Source organism: Leuciscus leuciscus (genome assembly GCF_965113295.1).
Source record: "Leuciscus leuciscus genome assembly, chromosome: 15".
In the NCBI taxonomy this organism is placed as follows: Eukaryota; Metazoa; Chordata; class Actinopteri; order Cypriniformes; family Leuciscidae; genus Leuciscus; species Leuciscus leuciscus.
In genome coordinates, this window is record NC_138739.1 from 33,937,182 (window position 1) to 33,955,825 (window position 18,644).

The 18,644-nt window shown below is 41.0% G+C and overlaps 2 protein-coding genes and 3 long non-coding RNA genes across 6 annotated transcripts in view; 2 read left to right on the plus strand and 3 right to left on the minus strand.

Moving 5' to 3' along the window:
• The window catches only part of LOC309475516 (uncharacterized protein), a 115,656-nt gene that overhangs the window by 64,712 nt on the left and 32,300 nt on the right, over positions 1-18,644 (minus strand). The window lies entirely within an intron of this gene.
• The window catches only part of LOC309475538, a 104,759-nt gene that overhangs the window by 41,031 nt on the left and 45,084 nt on the right, over positions 1-18,644 (plus strand). The window lies entirely within an intron of this gene.
• Positions 4,790-6,088, plus strand: LOC309475543. Its single transcript, XR_014197709.1, has 2 exons — positions 4,790-5,622; positions 5,982-6,088. It is a non-coding gene; the product is annotated as an uncharacterized lncRNA (long non-coding RNA).
• LOC309474934 (V-set domain-containing T-cell activation inhibitor 1-like) lies at positions 7,921-10,352 on the minus strand (the record flags this gene model as incomplete). The annotated part of the gene is made up of 3 exons (XM_082137552.1): positions 10,155-10,352; positions 8,354-8,394; positions 7,921-8,261 (listed from the first exon to the last, which is right to left on the minus strand). Exons 1-3 carry the CDS (start codon positions 10,271-10,273, stop codon positions 7,921-7,923), a joined length of 501 nt encoding a protein of 166 aa, XP_081993678.1. The 5' UTR covers positions 10,274-10,352.
• Positions 14,956-16,506, minus strand: LOC309475545. Its single transcript, XR_014197711.1, has 2 exons — positions 15,881-16,506; positions 14,956-15,223 (listed from the first exon to the last, which is right to left on the minus strand). It is a non-coding gene; the product is annotated as an uncharacterized lncRNA (long non-coding RNA).

The following is an 18,644-nucleotide window of genomic DNA, read 5'->3' on the forward strand; positions in this document are numbered from 1 at the left end:
ATTTGTCCATTATTTATTTCTAAAGAAACACGACAATGTATAAAATGCTCCATTACCTTGTAGCTTACGTTATGGCCCAGTAAAAACAGTTTTTGTAAAAGTAGGATAACGATTGCGTCATAACCACACGACTCTCTGTCGCACAGTAGAGAGATTACCGTATTGACGGGAGGAGAAGCTCGCGGGCAATCGGGGAGACGTGGAGGCAAAATGACAAAATAATTAATCAGAATACCTAGCAAAAGTTTCTCCTGCTCGTAGCTCATGGACAGCTCCTACTCACGCTCTCCGTCTCTGCAAGATTCGGAAGGGAATGATTCAGATTTCTCATGCCACAGCCACTAGAAGACAGACAGGTTGCTCACGTCACATCTACGTCGTCAAGCTCGGTTTGAGTCTGCGCGTCAGGAACGGAAGTCCTAAAAAATCGCTGAAAATGGGCTTCACTTGCCTCAATTGAGTTCCAATGAGATGACTCTGTCCATTTCTTATACTGTCTATGGTTAAAGATGACAAAGTAGCCTAGTATAAATGTCGCTTCTACTACACACTCAAAAGTGTGAAGACCTCTGATCTACGGACTTGCTGCCACCTACTGACGAAACAATGTTACCTGCACTGAAATCTTTGAAAAATCCCCACCACAGATACCCTGGTAAACCAGAGTTCTCGCGAGAGCACAAGTTGAATTTGCTCAGCGAGTTACTCTGATGTCGAGCAATGGAGCTCATTAAATATGCCCCTCGATCTGAGCTGCACCAATCACATCGGGTTATCTGATATAGCAACATGACATCATGACTTTGCGTAAACATACACGCCACTTTCAAGTCAAGTGGCGTGTTATCTATACGCATTTTGAGCTATCCGCGTGTATGTCCACGCCGTCATCTTCCGCGTGTATGTCTACGCCATTAAATGTCCGAGTGATTCCGCGTGTATGTCTACGCCGTTAAATGGCCGAGCGAAACGAAGCAAAATGTATATCTACATCTGTCATCTGGGGAGCGATATTTTTTTACTAGGATGGTAGGGGAAGACTCATAAATGGTATTAACCCCAGTAACGGGTAGGTTTAGGGACAGGGTTGGGGTAAGTCATATATATTTATATAGAGAGTAATGTAACGTTAAGTCAACGGCGTTGATAAACACGCTGAAAAGCGATTATGCGTGTTGATAGCACGCCAAAAATGGAAATACGAATTGGCGTGTCATACATACGCCATTTCATGAGATCAGTCTGGATATAGGCGGGCCAGAGGCGAGCTAAACAGATGACAACAGCGCTGTGACGTCGAAGTCATCAGTAAACATTGCAAGATGCCTATGGATAAATAGCAGTGGTTTGAAACGGCTTTGGCCGCTACAATGAACGAGTTAGACTTGGCTTTTTCCCAAAAGAGGAACAGAAGACGGCGCTCGAATCGTTCCTTTGCAAGAAGGGTGTTTTTGCTGTTTTGCCAACCGGAAGAGTCTAATCTACCAGTTCGCTCTGCTGGTAGCTAAGCGTATGGGGTTTATTGTTGTGATTGGTCGTAGTGTTATCCAATTGTGTGCTGTGAGATTTTCAAATGCATGCTTGGTGCCGCCCCTCGAGCTGGCCGATTTTCATTGATCGACACCAGACCATTAATCTTTTAGATTTAGGTCTGGATTTCCAGGCTACACCACATACACAACTTTTATTTTTAATATCTAATAAACTAGTTTCCACCATTTAAACAAGTCATTTAAAAGAAGAATAGTAGCTTATCTCTCTCTCTCTTATATATAACTTTGCCTGGACTGGACTGAATTTCTGGAATTAATTTTTGTATTATTATTACAAAACAACAAAATTTATTATAGATCTGTTATTTTATTTAAGCATATTTAATAATTTTTTAATAGCCTATGTAGCCTAGTTATGCTTACCATGATCAAGTAGCCTACGTATTTGCAGACCAATTTTTCAGTTTTGCTGCATCAGTTTGTGCTGTTCATGAACAAAATTTGAAAGGCAAATGCATGGAAAATCCAGACAATATACGTGTTGTTTTCAGTCCTCTATCTTTCCCTTCCATTTTCTCTGTTCATGAATGACGATGTAACTGGAATCTCTGCATTCTTGTGCTGCAGCAGTGCTAAACTGCTCACTGCATGAAAAACAACAACGCACAAACTATCAATGTATGAATCAAACTCAAAAAGACAGTCGATGTTTTTTTTTTTCATGCATCATTTTATTAAATGCATGTAGGCCTATTTGATTACAGTCAAATCATATAAAACAGTAGAATCGCTTCGCTTGACACGCCTACATTCTGTCGCCAACAGTCACTGTCGCTGACCTTGTCGCCGGAAGTCGCTGGGACCATGCCACTGCTGGCGGTGTGATGGGGCTTCAGGAAACTAACCTCGTTCAAACAAAAGCTTCCTCTTTGTAGCTTTGTACATTCTTATAAAGCTGTAACATGCGTTTAAATGGACAGACATATTATAACTTGTAGATTACATCTCATTCTGTTATACAGCAGTGCACATTGTTTTCTGCCAGTTTATTATAAAACAGCAAAATTATGAAATGCTTGTTTCACACTGCAAGTGTGAAGGAGACATGAGCTGCAGCAAAAAACAACAAAAAAACGCAAGACTTTCGTTAATCTTTGGGACACAAATTAAGATCTTTTTGGTGAAATCTTTCTGTCCCTCCATTGACAGTCTACGCAACTACCACTTTGACGCTTTAAAAAGTTCATAAAGAGATCGTAAAGCTAATCCATATGAATTGAGCGGTTTAGTTCAAAATTTCTGAAGAGACTCGATTGCTTTATATGATGAACAGATTGAATTTAGGCTTTTATTCACATATCAACATTCATCAACGCACACATCAGGCGTCCGGCCTTCATATGTGGATTACACAATTAGCTGGATTTCTTTGTTTACAATTTGTCATGATCCAGGATTGTTACGTTCTTTGAAGCTCATCATGGAGTTGCTGTCATAGCATAAGCTCAAACCTGCTCGGGAGCAGCTTATTTCATGTAAACAGGATTGCATCTTTTTAAGCGGAGGTGATACTTGAAATCTGTCCCAGCCAATACTTGCTTAAAAGAGTAGCCTACCCTATTGAGGGACAACAATAATTCAAAATAATGATTTAAAAATAAATGTGCAAATAATATTATAATGTTGTGTAGTCTATCATAATATAGTTTTCATCATTGAGAGATTTATTTGTGATGGAATTTTTCTAGTCTAAATGTAGGGATACACCAAACAGACGCCAAAGAACTAGTGCTGATGAAAGCATCGCGTCGGGGCAAAAAAGTGCACTTGAACACACCGAGAGAACAGCCGACTGTCAACTAGCATGCACGTTCTGCGCCTGCCTGTGAATGAGACAATTGCAGATATATTCATCTATATTCGCCATTCAAAAAGGGAAACTGACACTGCAGATACGCAAAAAGTAAACAAAGCAGCGCGTTTTTACCGTTTTGAATAGCAATCCTGCTAAACACTTTCTTTATTCCACTCCGCTCGTGTTAATATTTAAAAAGTCCCCAAGTGGTGAAAATCCATCTTTTAATGTTGTTTATAACATTAAACGAAAAAACTTTTAAATATGTCATTTTGGTGATCAAATATGAGGTTTAAAGGCACAATATGTAGTTTTTCGCCGCTAGAGGTCATCTTTGCTAAACAAAGGCGTAGCTTGATGATGCTGAGATTGAGCACGGAATCATGGGAGTTGTCTTCACTTCACAGCCAGTGGAAAAGAATCCGATGGGACTCAGGCAGAAATCATATTCATGGACGAGATTATTAATGTTACTGTAGTATGAAGCAGAGCTGGAGCGATTTCTAATGATAGACGAGCGCGAGACACAGCTCGAGAGCAGCAGAACTATTTTTATGCCGCCGACGCTGCTTCCGCTTCTTCAGGCCAAGCATATGTGGGGTGACGCAACGCTGTTTTATCATTTACATTTGTCTGTTCAAAATGTTATAACGTTACTCATACAATATAACACTTGTTGCACACTGCAGTAAGCTAGATCGATATTAGAATATCAAATTGCATTGCATGCATATCATTTTAAAACATATTGTATAACGGAGAAAATGCTGCATTACTGATACTAAAAATAAAGCTGCATCTGATTATGTTATGTTAGCCACTTGACAAAATAGTGTTTTTCTCTGAGGCATGGTAAAAACATGGTACTCGTGGAAAATCAAGTAAACAACAATTCAAACAATAAGACTAACAGTGTTGAGATATTTAACAATGATTAGTTTTCTGTCTATAAATGTATCCAAACAGTTGTTCCCTTGTCTAATAAAACATATATTAAAGCGTCTTTGGTGTTCCGAGGCGGAAATCGAGGGTAACGCGTCACTAAGGCCTCGTTTACACTGCAGTTCTTGATGCCCAAATTTGATTTGTTACCTTTATCCAATTTTTTTGACCGTCCGTTTACACGTTCTTTCAACTGTGACCCATATCCGATTCATGTGTTTACACTTGCCATACTATCCGAAACATCACTCATGCTTAAAGGGTTAAATTCTCTTGCACAGATGGGCGGACGCGAAAATAGGCTTGATGCTAGCTCTGCGATATATGCAAAGTTCGCCAAACATCACCATGATTATGAGGCAAAGGAGGACGAAAAGTGCCATCATTGCACATATGCTTCAGTTATTGTGTGTGAGAGAGATCTCAGGACTGGTGGGAGCATATGTTGGCTTTAACGAGGAGCAGTGGATCCGAAATTTTGTTGTGTACGACAGTCCGAAATTTTGTTGTGTATGACAATATGTTGTGTCAACGTTTGTCCACATTCCTCTCCTACAATGACACAACGTTTCGTCGGGCCATCCGTCCCTTTGCAGATGCACGTCGGGGTTTCTCTCGTCATTAAACTGCGGAGACGTAGCCTAATGCCTCAGAAAATCCGATCTGCCTATTTACATGACAGTCGCATTGGCACATATCCGATTTATTTCCACATATGAATGAGGCCTGAAACGTGAATGATGCGTTTTTTTTCCTGTTTACACTGTCATAGAACACATCGTATCTGTGTCACATATGAGCAAAAAATCGGAATTGGGTCACATTTCACTGACAGTGAAAACGAGGCCTAAAAGGCGACAGTTAAAATTGCTTATTTCTCTGGATTTAAGCATTCTTAGAAACATTTGGGATAATGTAAGTACACAAAGTCAACAAACTAAATAACACTGTTCTAGTTGGTTTTGGATATTTTAATCCAAAATTTTTAAATTATTGACTACAGGGGGGCTTTAAAATATTCGCCCAGGAGCACTCGGGTTAGATGACGTAAACTTAGTAGCGTTCTATCTGTAACATTTTGACTTATTTGCTCGTTGTAATGCTATTATTCTCATGCACTGACTCATTTTCTAAGCTGAACAGCCAATCAGAGTTCTCTCTCTCTCATCAACGGCACAATGGCGATTCTACATGCTGAATCGGCCCAAAAAAACCTGCCGGTGTCTGACTAGAACCAACGGTGCGGAACACATCGAAAAAAAGGCCCGACAGCCGATCGTCCGCTTGGTGTACCCGTGTTTACACACGGTTACAATTTAGTTAGTCTAAGCTGTGCATTAAAGGTGCTCTAAGCGATGTCACGCGTTTTTTAGGCCAACATTTTTTATTGTCACATACAGCAAACATCTCCTCACCATCCGCTAGCTGCTTGTACCCTGAACACACTGTAAAAAAACGCGGTCTCTGTAGACAGCCTAGGCTCCACAAACGGCAAGAAAAACAAACTGGGCTAACCTGCACCACGAAACACAACAAACTGTTCCAGCCAATAACCGACAAGAAGGATTTGGGGGTGGGGTTTTGGGGGTTAGTGCGCGGATGAGGCGGAGGGAGGGTCTAGCTAGCCTCCGTTTTGTTTGACAATACCTCGAACGTCAACAAGAAGTGACGTCACCCAACATCACTTAGAGCACCTTTAATTTGAACAGCTATTATAGGAGTGGCTTGATGCAGCACTAAAGATAACTTTGTTAAAAAAAGTTTCTGCTGTGCCATTAGAAACATTTTCTTGAATCTTGACCCTTAAAAAAGTAATTAATGCTGTCACGTATATCTGCTTCACAGGTAAAATTAAACAATTTGCTAATTACAACAATGAAAATGTAAAGTCTGTACAAATACTAGAAAATGTGAAATAATAGAAATAATTGGGAATCATGTAGCAAACAGCCACTTTTTATTTATCGATTATAACTTATGTCGTTTTGGTCACCTGGCTGTTTCCTTACAAAGGTCCAGAAATACAAGTTTTTCGCCAGGTGTGTGAAGTTCTTTTTTACTATTACATTGATGTCCTGCCGCCAGAAAAATCGCTGCAATGCTGATCATGTTTTCGAGTATCGATATATCTGTCCTTTCCAGTGAACACAAGAACGTGCAATAATCTCAGACAACTTAATCCCGATAATTTAATCAAATCCGCAAATTTGTTTGAAAAACCAATTTAAATAGATATCAGTTATCATGAGCAGGTACGAAGAATGGATCCCAGTTGTGGTAAACGGAAGCTCACGCACGTTCGCTTGATGTGCAAGAACCAATGAGGTTCATTCTTGTGTGTTACGCAGCACGTTTGAACAGAGCTTCTGTTTGTTATGTTAATATGTAAATAAAAGACTAAATTTAAACTGTTCATCATGTAAAGCGATCATGTTTCTTCAGAAAATGTGGACTAAACCGCTTAATTTATATGGATTCGTTTTACAATCTCTTTATTAACTTTTTGAAGCATCAAAGTAGTAGTTGCGTAGACTGTCAATGGAATAGAAATCCTTCATATTTCATTAAAATTATCTTCATTTGTGTTCCGAAGATAAACAAAAATCGTATGGGTTTGGAATGACATAAGGGTGAATAATTAAAGACAGAATTTTCATTTCGGGTGAACTATCCCTTTAAACAATAAATAAACAATGAAAGCTGTACAAATTCTGTTAAAAGCCATGGAATAAGAGAAAAATAAAATAATAATTTGTAATAATTCATTTGAAATTTAAACTCGATATTCTGATATCCCACAATTCTGACTTTTTTCTCCACAGAATTGTGATATAAATTCGAAATTGCAAGTTATAAAGTCTGAATTGTGAAATATAAACTCAAAATTCCAAGAAAAGAGTCAGATTTGTTTAGATAAAATTGTTCATAAAAAGACTTATCTTTTTTTCTGATTCTGACATCCAAAGGCACAACAATAAAATTGTTTCTCTCATTCCATGGATTTCTCTCATTTTCCTCCACTTTTTACCACTTTTTCTGACACTGTGATGTCTGCTCCCAAATTGTCTATAAGGCAGCCTGAGTTCTTTTTCTCCGGTGAATTATGAAACAGGCAATAGACACAATACTAATAATAATTATTACAGTTGAGAGAGTGCCAAGACATATGGAAATGATCATCGTCTGGTCCGGTCCTTGGTTTGCTTGATTAGATTTGTTTTCTTTTCCTGCTGTTGATTATGGAACCAAAGTTCAGAGAGAGAAAAAAAAATTACTGCACAGATATAAAAACAACATATGTCTGTCATTTATATAAAGCAGCATTCGGGCTGGAACATCACCAGTTAACTTTTTAATTAAAAACTATATGGTTTGGTTTTACAGACAGGTCTTAGATTAAGCCAGGATTAGGCCTTTGTTCAATTAGGGCATTTAAGTGGCTTTTATAAACGTACCTTAGAAAAAACATTACTGGTGTGAATCTTGAGACAAAACAATGGCTTTGATATATTTTAAGATATGTAAGTGCAAGTTGCGTTCAATTGAAACAGCTCAAACATGCATCTTAGTCTGAGACTAGACTTAACCCTTGTCTGTGAAACCGGGAGTATATATATTAATCAAGAAGTTTCACGCACCCTTGATGATCAGCACTACATTCTTCTGTTCATTTGAGGGTGTGATGAGGCAGCTGAACTCTCCTGCATCAGTGTAATTGAGATTGTTGAGTTTGATGGAGAAGTTTCCTCTCTTATACTCCAATGGAAAAGTTTCAACTCTAGTCTTGTACCGAGAGTCCTGTTCTGCCACATAATCTTCACCCTTGACTATATCATACACAATCTCACTGTCATTGTGTCTCCAGCTCACATCAGTGTCTTGAAGTTTCTGATCATGTTTAGTGGAAGAACACGGCAGGAGAACAGAACCGCCAATAACACCATCTCTATGTACCGTTTCCTGCAGAGACACTGAAATGACCGACACATTAACTGTAAACACAGTCTGACATTTATACATGTAGCATGAATTTGTCATTCAAATTCAAAGTTTAGATGCTCACCTTTGTTAATCAGCACTGCAAACACACAGATGAAGCGGCAACTGAAGAGGAACAGAAAAAACAAGTTCCTTTAATCTCTTTACTCTCAACAAACATCATGACATTGTCAACAGGCTTGTTTGTGATGATCAGAGCAGAACTGATCACACCGGTTAGAAAAGCTCTCTAACTTGCTGTGATGTAAACACTCTCGCAAGGCTTACGTAGGCGCAGTGTCTGTTTACCTAGGGTGACCATTTTGTAGTCTTCAGAAAAGAGGACGGGACGGGGTGGGGTGGGGTGGGGTGGGGTGGGGGGTGGTGGAGGGGACAGACATCCTCCTGTTCTCTTGTATACTTTCCTTATGTGAGCTTCTAGGTCGCTAGCACCTTTATTTAACACTGGCACGTATGTGCCAGCTTTGCATGTCATGCATTCTGCTTCACAAGGATCCCGACCGAGACGAAAACACAGGAATTTCCTCTGTAAATCATCTCTGAATTTACATTTGGGCTTTTTTTTACGCTGTTCATGAGCCATGTGCCACTGTTGACAAGCAAGCCGTGGTGCTGAGGGTAACGATTAAGGTGCAGTTTGACCAATGTTTGTGTTACGTACATGACCGACCGACCAATGGTGGCGTGCGAGAAGGCGGGACCTAAAGCAATGCTAAAACGCACATCAACCCGATCACTTGTTTAGCGTTCATGTAAACACTACACTCAGATTGATCAATCTGAATGAATTCAGTCCGATTGAAACAAAAGGTGCGCATGTAAACAAACATAATGAATGCCGACTGGAGAAAGCAAATTTTGGGCGATCTAGAAATCCCGGCCGGACGCATTTTTTTAGGTCCAAAAGGGGACATGGTCGCCCAGCTGCACAAACTAAAAGCATGATGGGAAGTGATTTTCTGCTGATAAAACTTAACACACATCGGCTTATAATAAAATTGAGGTTTGGTTGTCAAACATGTTAGTCTTTTAAATCTAATTTGCCAGCTCGTCTCAATTCAAGGTAAAGTGTTTGGAATTTCAAATGAGCCGAATGCTAAAGTTTGAGACTTTCTAATGCTTTTTTAAGACAAAAATGGTTGTATTTCACATTCAGTGTGGACAAATTGCTTGTCACAGAAATTACACTCCTATTTAAAAGTAACAAAATCCTGCATGCACATCACTAAATCATGACATAATTATTACATTGTGATTGTTATTATTATTATTTTTTATGTAGAAAGTTAAAGTGAGATAATTGGGGTAACATGCTCCCCATAATTATTATATATTAAAAGAGTTATTATTTAAAAACATCTTCATTAATATCAGAATGAATAGTCTCTCTCTAAAATGTAAAATATTTATAAATAAACATTAAATGGGATTCAGATTAACTGGATTTCATGTGCAAATTGTCACTAAATTGATCATTTTGATACTAAATTGATCATTTATTGATCGTTATAAATTAACAACTGTTTTCATTTATTTCCCTTAATAATATACTGGATGTTGCATAATTATCCTGTAGATGCTAAACTCTAAATATGATTTAGCAGTAACGTTAGGTGTTCTTGTTCTGAAGGGGGAATCTTCACCCAACTTAATCTGGTAAAAAAAAAAAAAAATCTTGAAAGCACTGTAAAACAAGGCCGATCAGATCAACGTAACTGCATGCACCAAAACACAATAATGAAATACAACATGCTAATGCTAAAGGCACGTAATGTTACCGCGGCAGATCTAAAGTGAAATGTGTGGGAGGTAACGTTACAACTCGTTTTGTGAAAACAGAATGTCATTAAAAATCATAAACATACCCGATGATCAAGGTGCCCCGATAAAACTCATACATGTTATACATTACTTTGTCAGAAAAGTATCGGGTCTCTGAACCCTCTCCTGGTTTCCGGGTTCTCTCTGTGTCGGAAGTTGTCATAGAAATAAGTGGCGTAAATCTATAGTGTTGAAAACATTTTTATAATATATGATTGCAGCAAATATTATTTGTAGATCTATTTTTTTTTTTTACTCCAACAGCAAAAAAACAAAAACAAAAATCGCGGTTAAGTTTTCGCGACGTACAAAAAGAGGGAAAAAATATAGAGAGATGGATAGGCAGATTTTCAAATGTACCATCACTCTCTCAGCCGCTGTATTCGAAACCAGTGCTAGTTAGCAGGTTCCTGTTAGTCCCTGCTGGTAGATGCTGGAACTACACCACTCGATCGCAAAAAGCATGTTTTTTCAAAGACACTCTTTCAGAAGTAGGCTATACTTTTCTGATTAAATAAAAAGTATTTTAGAGCTCCTTGTTTGAAACACCCTCACAGGAGTTTTAATGTTTTTGTAATTTCATGCCAAGTTAAAATGTAACGCAAAGTCGCAAACTATAATTTTATTTTTAAAAAGGCAACAAAAAAAATTACCTACTTGCTTTAATTTTCTTTGCCAACTTTATTTAATTGCGAAAACCTTTTTTTAAAAAAAAAGATGTAGACCCATTGTTTGTTTGTTTTTCATTTTAAGTTAATAGTTTTTTTTCCTTTTATTTGGATAACTTTGGCTAGGGAAACATGTAGTTTAAAGTAAAAGATAAAAGGGTCACACAAACACACATGCTGCTGGTTCTCCAAGAAAGTTTTTTTGCAAGCACCAATGTCACGATTGCATCAAACATAGGCCTATGTTCAATATTGCTGAGGAAACTTCCCTGCATTGTCGGTGTTACATTTTCAGTTTCTGAGATTTTCAGTTTCTGTGAGCGTGACATACATATGTATGAGTTTTCGAGTGTCGAGTTTTCACTCGACATCAGCTGTCGCAATGGGGAAACTCCATTCTCCGATAAATACTGAAGAATTAACAAATCATGCCAGTATGAGTAGCCTACACTGGCCAATGATGTTCAAGCGTGCAAAATAGAGGCGGGCTCAACTGCTATAAGGCGAACATCATTTCCTCAGAATCTTTCTCCTTCAAGACATCTGCTGTCTTCACTAAAGGCTTCACCACTCACCTCTTTAGGTCTGCGTTCAGTTCAATGCCCCGCCAGGCAACCCTCTAGATCAGTACTTAATTTGTAAATGAATAATTGGCGGATTGAAAAAAAAAAAAAATTAAAAGGCATTGTGACCGACACTGACCAACACTTAAGTTTTCCCGGAAAATAAAAAGACGTCATAAACGGACGGCACGAGCCTCATTCACAGGTTTATGCACTGTCCTAACTACAGCCTACCTAGAGTGTTAATGCCAGCAGCCATATCACCCTGTAGCCCAAGACTGGTTGCCCACTGAAGCTAAGCAGGGCTGAGCTTGGTTAGTACCTGGATGGGAAACCTCCTGAGAAAACCAGGTTGCTGCTGGAAGAGGTGTTAGTGAGGCCAGCAGGGGGCGCTCACCCTGTGGTCTGTGTGGGTCCTAACGCCACAGTATAGTGACGGGGGCACTATACTGTCAAAGAGCACCGTCCTTCGGATGAGACGTTAAACCGAGGTCCTGACTCTCTGTGGTCATTAAAAATCCCAGGATGTCCTTCGAAAAAGAGTAGGGGTGTAACCCCGGCATCCTGGCCAAATTTGCCCATTGGCGTCTGTCCATCATGGCCTCCGAATCATTCCCCATATACTGATTGGCTTCATCACTGTCTCCTCTCCACCAGTAAGCTGGTGTGTGGTGGGTGTTCTGGCGCAATATGGCTGCCGTCACATCATCCAGGTGGTGCTGCACATTGGTGATGGTTGAGGAGATTCGCTCTTCCATGTAAAAGTGCTTTGAGTGCAGAGAAAAGCGCTATATAAATGTAATGAATTATTATTATTATTGTGCCATGCTACGTTGAGACCAAAAATCATTCACTATATAAATGTAATGAATTATTATTATTATTTTGCCATGCTACGTTGAGACCAAAAATCATTCAGTCGATCAGTGATATTCTCTCACGGACCACGTCATTGCCTTTTCCACTACACCGATTTCTGATTCTGACTGATCTAACTCCCTTTGCTTGTGTCTCCTATCCTGATTATTATTAGTAGTTCCATCTTCGGGATCTCTTATCGCTTATTCGTGGATATGAAAAATGAAAATATGCTCATAAAATATACAAAAATGTCTTTTTGACATTTTGCTGATATTAACTTATTTATATTAGAATAATTCATCAGGTATACACTCTCCAAACTTGATCCTACTCTCCAAACGTTGCGCTTTACTGCGTGCAAAACAATAAGCACCTACCAGTGATACTGATTTTGAACTTAAGAAACCTGATCAAAAATGTATTTGCTTGAGGGCCGATAGCAAAACATAACCTCCAAATACATTTCCATGAACCCGGGCTTTCTGTATAACAATTTATATATGATTTTATGTTTGTTAATATTTAAAATGCACATAATTTACCAAATCTGATTCATTAATTCCCTATTACAAATAAATTGACTGGCAGCAGAATTTAGTAGAGAAATTAATGTTGCTGCTCTTTTTATTAGTAGCAGTGTTTGGCTGAGGTGCACCTCGCATTTTCAAACCTGAAAAAACGCGTTCTGTGTGATTGGGCCTTAAGCGATCTTCTCGTACATCATCAACCGTCGAAGTTCAATTCCAATACTCAAGAATGCAAGTACAGAGGACGCATGAAGGTGCCCAGATGTGTTCTTGAGGATGCATTGAATGCAGAGAATCGAACCGTTAGAAATCCCAGAAGACGCTACGGGTGGTCGACGTACGGAAGCCTGTAAGCTTTAAACTTCTCATTTTACTCCATTACCATTGCAAATATGTGACGGCTTGTGCAACTAAACATTTGTCCGTTTGTTTTACAAGGATGCGTTCTGTGTTGTGTCCTCGTGTCCTTCCGAGTTTGTTCTTTCAAGGTCGCCTGGCAAGACCGGTCTCAATCAGAATGCAAGTACATTCTTTGCCTTCTTGGAAAAAAGCAGAAACAGAAACAGCCTTTATAACTCCAGCATCCTGGTGCAGTGTTGCCATGGTAACACCACGCCTTAAAGTCCCCGTGAACCGGAAGTTGCAAACGACTTTTCTACAGTGTTGTGACGTATTTCCCAGTGAAACAGAATATTGAACAGAGGGCAGGGTTTTACTCTAGCGCTCCTCCTCTCCATCTCTGCTCATAGCAGACTAACGGTTTGAGGGGAGTGGTTAAGCATTTTTCAACCCAAGCCATCAAGCCTATGTCATCAGAGAGGGACCGCCATTCCAGACCGGAAGTAACTTTTCAGACTTTGATTAAAGATTACCACGGCAAACAATTTTTTTCTGTGTATTAACTTGCACGGATTAATTGTTCACCACAAGACTAGTAATATGAATAGGGTCAATTTTGATTTCATGTCGACTTTAAGTAAATGTAAAACATTAAAGGCACAATATGGGATTTTTTCTCCACTAGGGGTCGCTAACCTATTTACAATAACAAAGGCGTAGATTGATGACGCAACATTTGCTATGAATTATGGATTTTGTCGTCAACGTCAAGCCGACCGATCTAATAATGTATATGGATTACTGAATACATCGATGCTTTTATCATGACTGTGATATGAAGCAGTTCGGGATTGCTAAGAGACAGCTATCAGCTCCAAACGCGATGCGAGTCCCGCGGATATAAAAGGAATATGGACATTTCATTCTACCGAACTACACGCAGAATTACTACTCACAGGTCAGTCTATTAGACAAATTAAACTTGAGACGTAACGCAGCGCTGTTTCACTTGCTCTAACATTACACTATCACTCTAAACTGCATTTGAATGTGTTGAAATGTATGTGTTAACGTTAGTTTGCCTGTATGAGACTAGCAGTAAGCTAGCTAGATCAACATTAGAATAACATACAGATCATATTCTAACATTTTATCATTGTTGAACTATATAACCTTGATTAGTTTTATGTAAATGTGCTCACCTGTTTAATAAAGTACATGTAACGTTAGGAGTTGTCGAAGTCTCGGACGTGGAGCTCTCGTTTATATAGTGTCCATGGGAGCTCTCGACATCTCGAAAACACCGCGCTGATATTGATTCTCGGTTTAGTTCTCCTTTTTTATCCAAAGTCTGCTTGCCATGGTCCATAATGTTTGAACGAAACAACAACAGCGTGCAAATAGACATTGCGAACTACACAGTTGTCCGCGTCAGTTTGGTTACTATCAGAGGGCTCTGGTTCATAGCTCTGGTTGCCATGGCAGCACGAGCGGAAACCAGAGACAACACGGATATGACGGCATTGACGGCGACAAAACGGAAATAAAGACACGGTCCGTGTCTTCGAATTAAAATATTAATTTCTCTGGATTTAGAAGTTAATTGGAACTGTCGGGATAATGTAAATACACAACTTTAAAAAATATATAACATAGATATAGTGATTTTTTATATTTTTAAATAAAAAAAAATACATATTGTGCCTTTAAACACTGACATCATGTGACACGCCTTTGCAAACTAAATGAGATTAATAGCTTGTGGTTGAGTCTCTTATTAGTATGAATAACCAAGCTCTCCATAAAACAAACAAACAAACAAACAAAACAAGCCCCACAATTTAACAAAATGACACATATAATAAAGACACTTCATTATTAATGGTATCTGTCTTTGTCAGTCATGTATGTTTATTATGTGTGACATCACAGAGGCTCCATTTTGAAGGTATTGTTATTCAAAGAAGTGAAGTAACGAGATTAGAAGTTAACAACTAAATCGTTAAACTGTAGAAGCACATGAAAACTGAGAGAATACCATAATGATATGCCAGGAACCGTTTCTCTGATAAACTGTCATCAATTTTGAACATTTATCCATATGACATGACCATAATAATTCAGAGGTTGCAGACCCCTCATTGCTGCGTCCATCCTCATTCGTTTTTTATGTATAAGTGCCGCCTGTAAACGGTTCAAAAACTATGAATCTCTTACCGTGTGTATACGAAATTTGTATAATCAGACCCATCCTAGATCTCAGGCGTTTGAACAAAGCCCTCATGCAGAGATCGTTCAAAATGCTCACGACCAGACAGAGCTGATAGCCCACAAAGCTTTATTACTCAGCCACTTACAGGATTTGGGTCTCCAAATCAACTGGACCAAGAGCTTGCTGTCTCCCAGCCAGAAAATGTCCTTTCTGGGGACAGATTTGGACTCTGTATCAATGACAGCGCGACTGACGTCACAGCGCGCGCTGCGAATAGAACGCTCAGCAGCGTCTTTCAAGGCCGGCAGCATCTTTCCTCTCAAAAGTTTTCAGAGGAGTTTTCTTATGGCTTCGGCCTCGGCAGTGCTTCGACTGGGCTTGCTTTACATGCGCCCTCTACAGCACTGGCTGAAAACACGAGTCCCGCTTCGAGCATGGACCTCTGGTCGTATTCGCCTCAGGGTGACTCAGAACTGTGTTACAACACTGGAGCCCTGGAAGCTGACAGACTGGTACCAGTCAGGCGTGGATCTGGGAACGGTCTCGAAACGAAAAGTAATCTCGACAGATGCCTCCAACTCAGGTTGGGGCGCCCTCTACGAGGGCAGGCCCGTCTTCGGCCTGTGGGCAGCCCAGGAAGGGCGCTTACACATAAACTGTCTGGAGATGAAAGCGGTCAAGAACGCTTTGGGACATTTTCCCCCCTTCTTAAAGGGCCACAATGTCTTAGTCCGCACGGACAACAGGGCGGTCTCAGATCACGGAGCCTCCACACACTGGCAGAACGCCTCCTCGTGTGGTCTCAGCACAATCTGCGCTCGCTAAGAGCAGCGCACGTGCCAGGCTGTCGGAATGTGGGTCCGGACATGCTATCCAGAGACAATGTTCCCCCAGGGGAATGGTCCCTGCACTCTCAGGTAGTCCAGTTACTATGGGACACCTTCGGCAGAGCGGAAATCGATCTTTTTGCGTCGTCAGAGAACGCGCACTGCCTAACATTTTTCACGAAAGAGAGGGACGCGCTGGCCCACATATGGCCCAGCCGCCCGCTTTATGCGTTTCCCCCGATCGCACTGTTACCACAGGTGATCAAGCGAATCAGGGAGAACGAATGCTCTGTGCTCCTCGTGGCGCCACTCTGGAGGGACCAAGTTTGGTTCCCAGAGCTGATGCAGCTAGTGAGCACGACCCCATGGCCGATTCCAGTGAGGAGGGATCTCCTCTCCCAGGCCTGCACGTATGGGCCATCAACGGGTACCCGCTGATCTCCCAGCGGGAGTGCTAAACACAATTACACAGGCTAGAGCGCCCTCTACTAGAAGGCTCTACGCTTCAAAGTGGTCAGTGTTTTCCGGCTGGTGCTCGGGTCAAAACATAGACCCACAACGCTGTAGCGTTACGGAGATTCTCTCCTTCCTACAGAAGCTGCTGGATAAGGGCAGGTCCCCCTCCACGCTCAAAGTGTATGTTGCAGCCATAGCAGCGTTTACTAAACCTATGCATGGCCAGCCACTGGGAAGGAACGATCTCATCATCCGATTCCTGAGAGGAGCTAGGAGATTAAATCCTCCCCGGCCCCCTCTGGTTCCGGTCTGGGACCTCTCCACGGTCCTGGACGCTATGAAGGGCGGCCCCTTCGAACCACTACAGTCCATGGATTTGCAGTATCTTTTGTTTAAGACCGCTTTCCTTGTGGCTCTCGCCTCAGTCAAGCGAGTGGGTGACCTGTGTGGGTGACCTGCACGAGTTTGGGTCAAACGACTCTAAAGTCATTCTCAAACCGAGACACGGCTATGTCCCCAAAGTGCTTTCCACCAGAGCCCATCTACGGAGAGCCTTGGCACTTCCTATTAGCCCCATTGTATCGATCTTGGTTGCAGTTCCATTAGAATTCCACTGGAGGTGATCGCGGGTGAGTGCAGACTGAATGGGAGTCTATGGGGCTAGACGGATAATTTTGTCTCTTTCACCCGATTGCCGTTGAGAAATCTCAGATTTTATTGTAGGTTTTGCAAGTTCAACATGGGTTATAGGTCGAAAATTGAATGAACGAGTACTTATGTCCTTTCGATTTCTTACAGGTTGAGTTGTTGTTGCCCATAACACGCTAGCATTCTGCTAATGAACGCTGATTGGTCAGTGAAGGACTGATTACGACCAGATATACCGTTTGATGGCATCGTGGCGTCTGAAGCGGGACCAGAAACAAACAAAACAAAAACTCTTCTAGCACGTGTATTTACCTGTGTCAGCTGTGTTGTCGTTGCCTCGAGAGAAAAGAAAGTGCAGAGCGCGAAAGCACCAAAGCGACTGAAGGATTGCCGTAAAGCAGTATCTCTGGTCGTACGATGTGTATGACGTCATTGACATTTTAAAATACTTTTTAAAGCAAATAAGTGACTCTAAAAAATCTAACACCCAGCAAATGTGTAATTTCTTTGCATCTCCTTTCGAATACAATATTCAAATTACTAGACAAAAAATTATATCCTGAGAAAAGTGGATTTTGATGGGTATAGCGCCCCGCATGGACAGAGACGTGTTACTGCAGCCAGTCCAGAAACCGGAAGTAACCAGAGAGTGCCAATTCTCTTCCTATTAGACATTCTCTGTTTCCACTCTGTTCAGAGCACAAGTAATTTCACTGTCAGCTCTCCCAAGATCTATAGTGAGGGCGATGTGAACCTTCTCTGCCCGGTCAGGGCGCTGAGAATATATGTTGAACGGTCTGCTGCTTTCAGGCAGTCAGAGCAGCTCTTTGTTTCTTTTGGTGGCTGCACTAAGGGACTAGCCACGTCGAAACAGAGCCTCTCTAGGTGGATAGTTGACGCTATCGCTCTGGCTTATAAGTCTAAGGGCCTTCGCTGTCCCCTGGGCATCAGAGCCCATTCCACGAGAGGCATGGCCTCTTCATGGGCATGGTCCAGTGGAGTTTCACTCCAGGATATTTGTATGGCGGCAGGCTGGGCCTCTCCATCTACATTTATAAGGTTTTATAACCTGGAAGTTCCTGCCTTGCAGGCTAATCTGTTGTCAATCTAAATGTGATATCCACTGCTCTGCCCGACTCAGCGCCGCACAGACTGCCAGCACGGGTCCAAGACCAACAGATCAGGCTGACTTAGGTCCTTCCTGACTGTAATTCTACACTCACATCTGTCCCTCTGGCTCAGATGTCTACTGACTGACAAAAAAGTCATTAAATCATTATTTTATGAGGTTCAGGCAGACTGATGTGGTGGTGGCGCAATGGATAAGACACATGCCTTTGGTGTGAGAGACCCGGGTTCGAATCCACTGTGAGACACCAATGTGTCCCTGAGCAAGACACTTAACCCCTAGTTGCTCCAGAGGCGTGCGACCT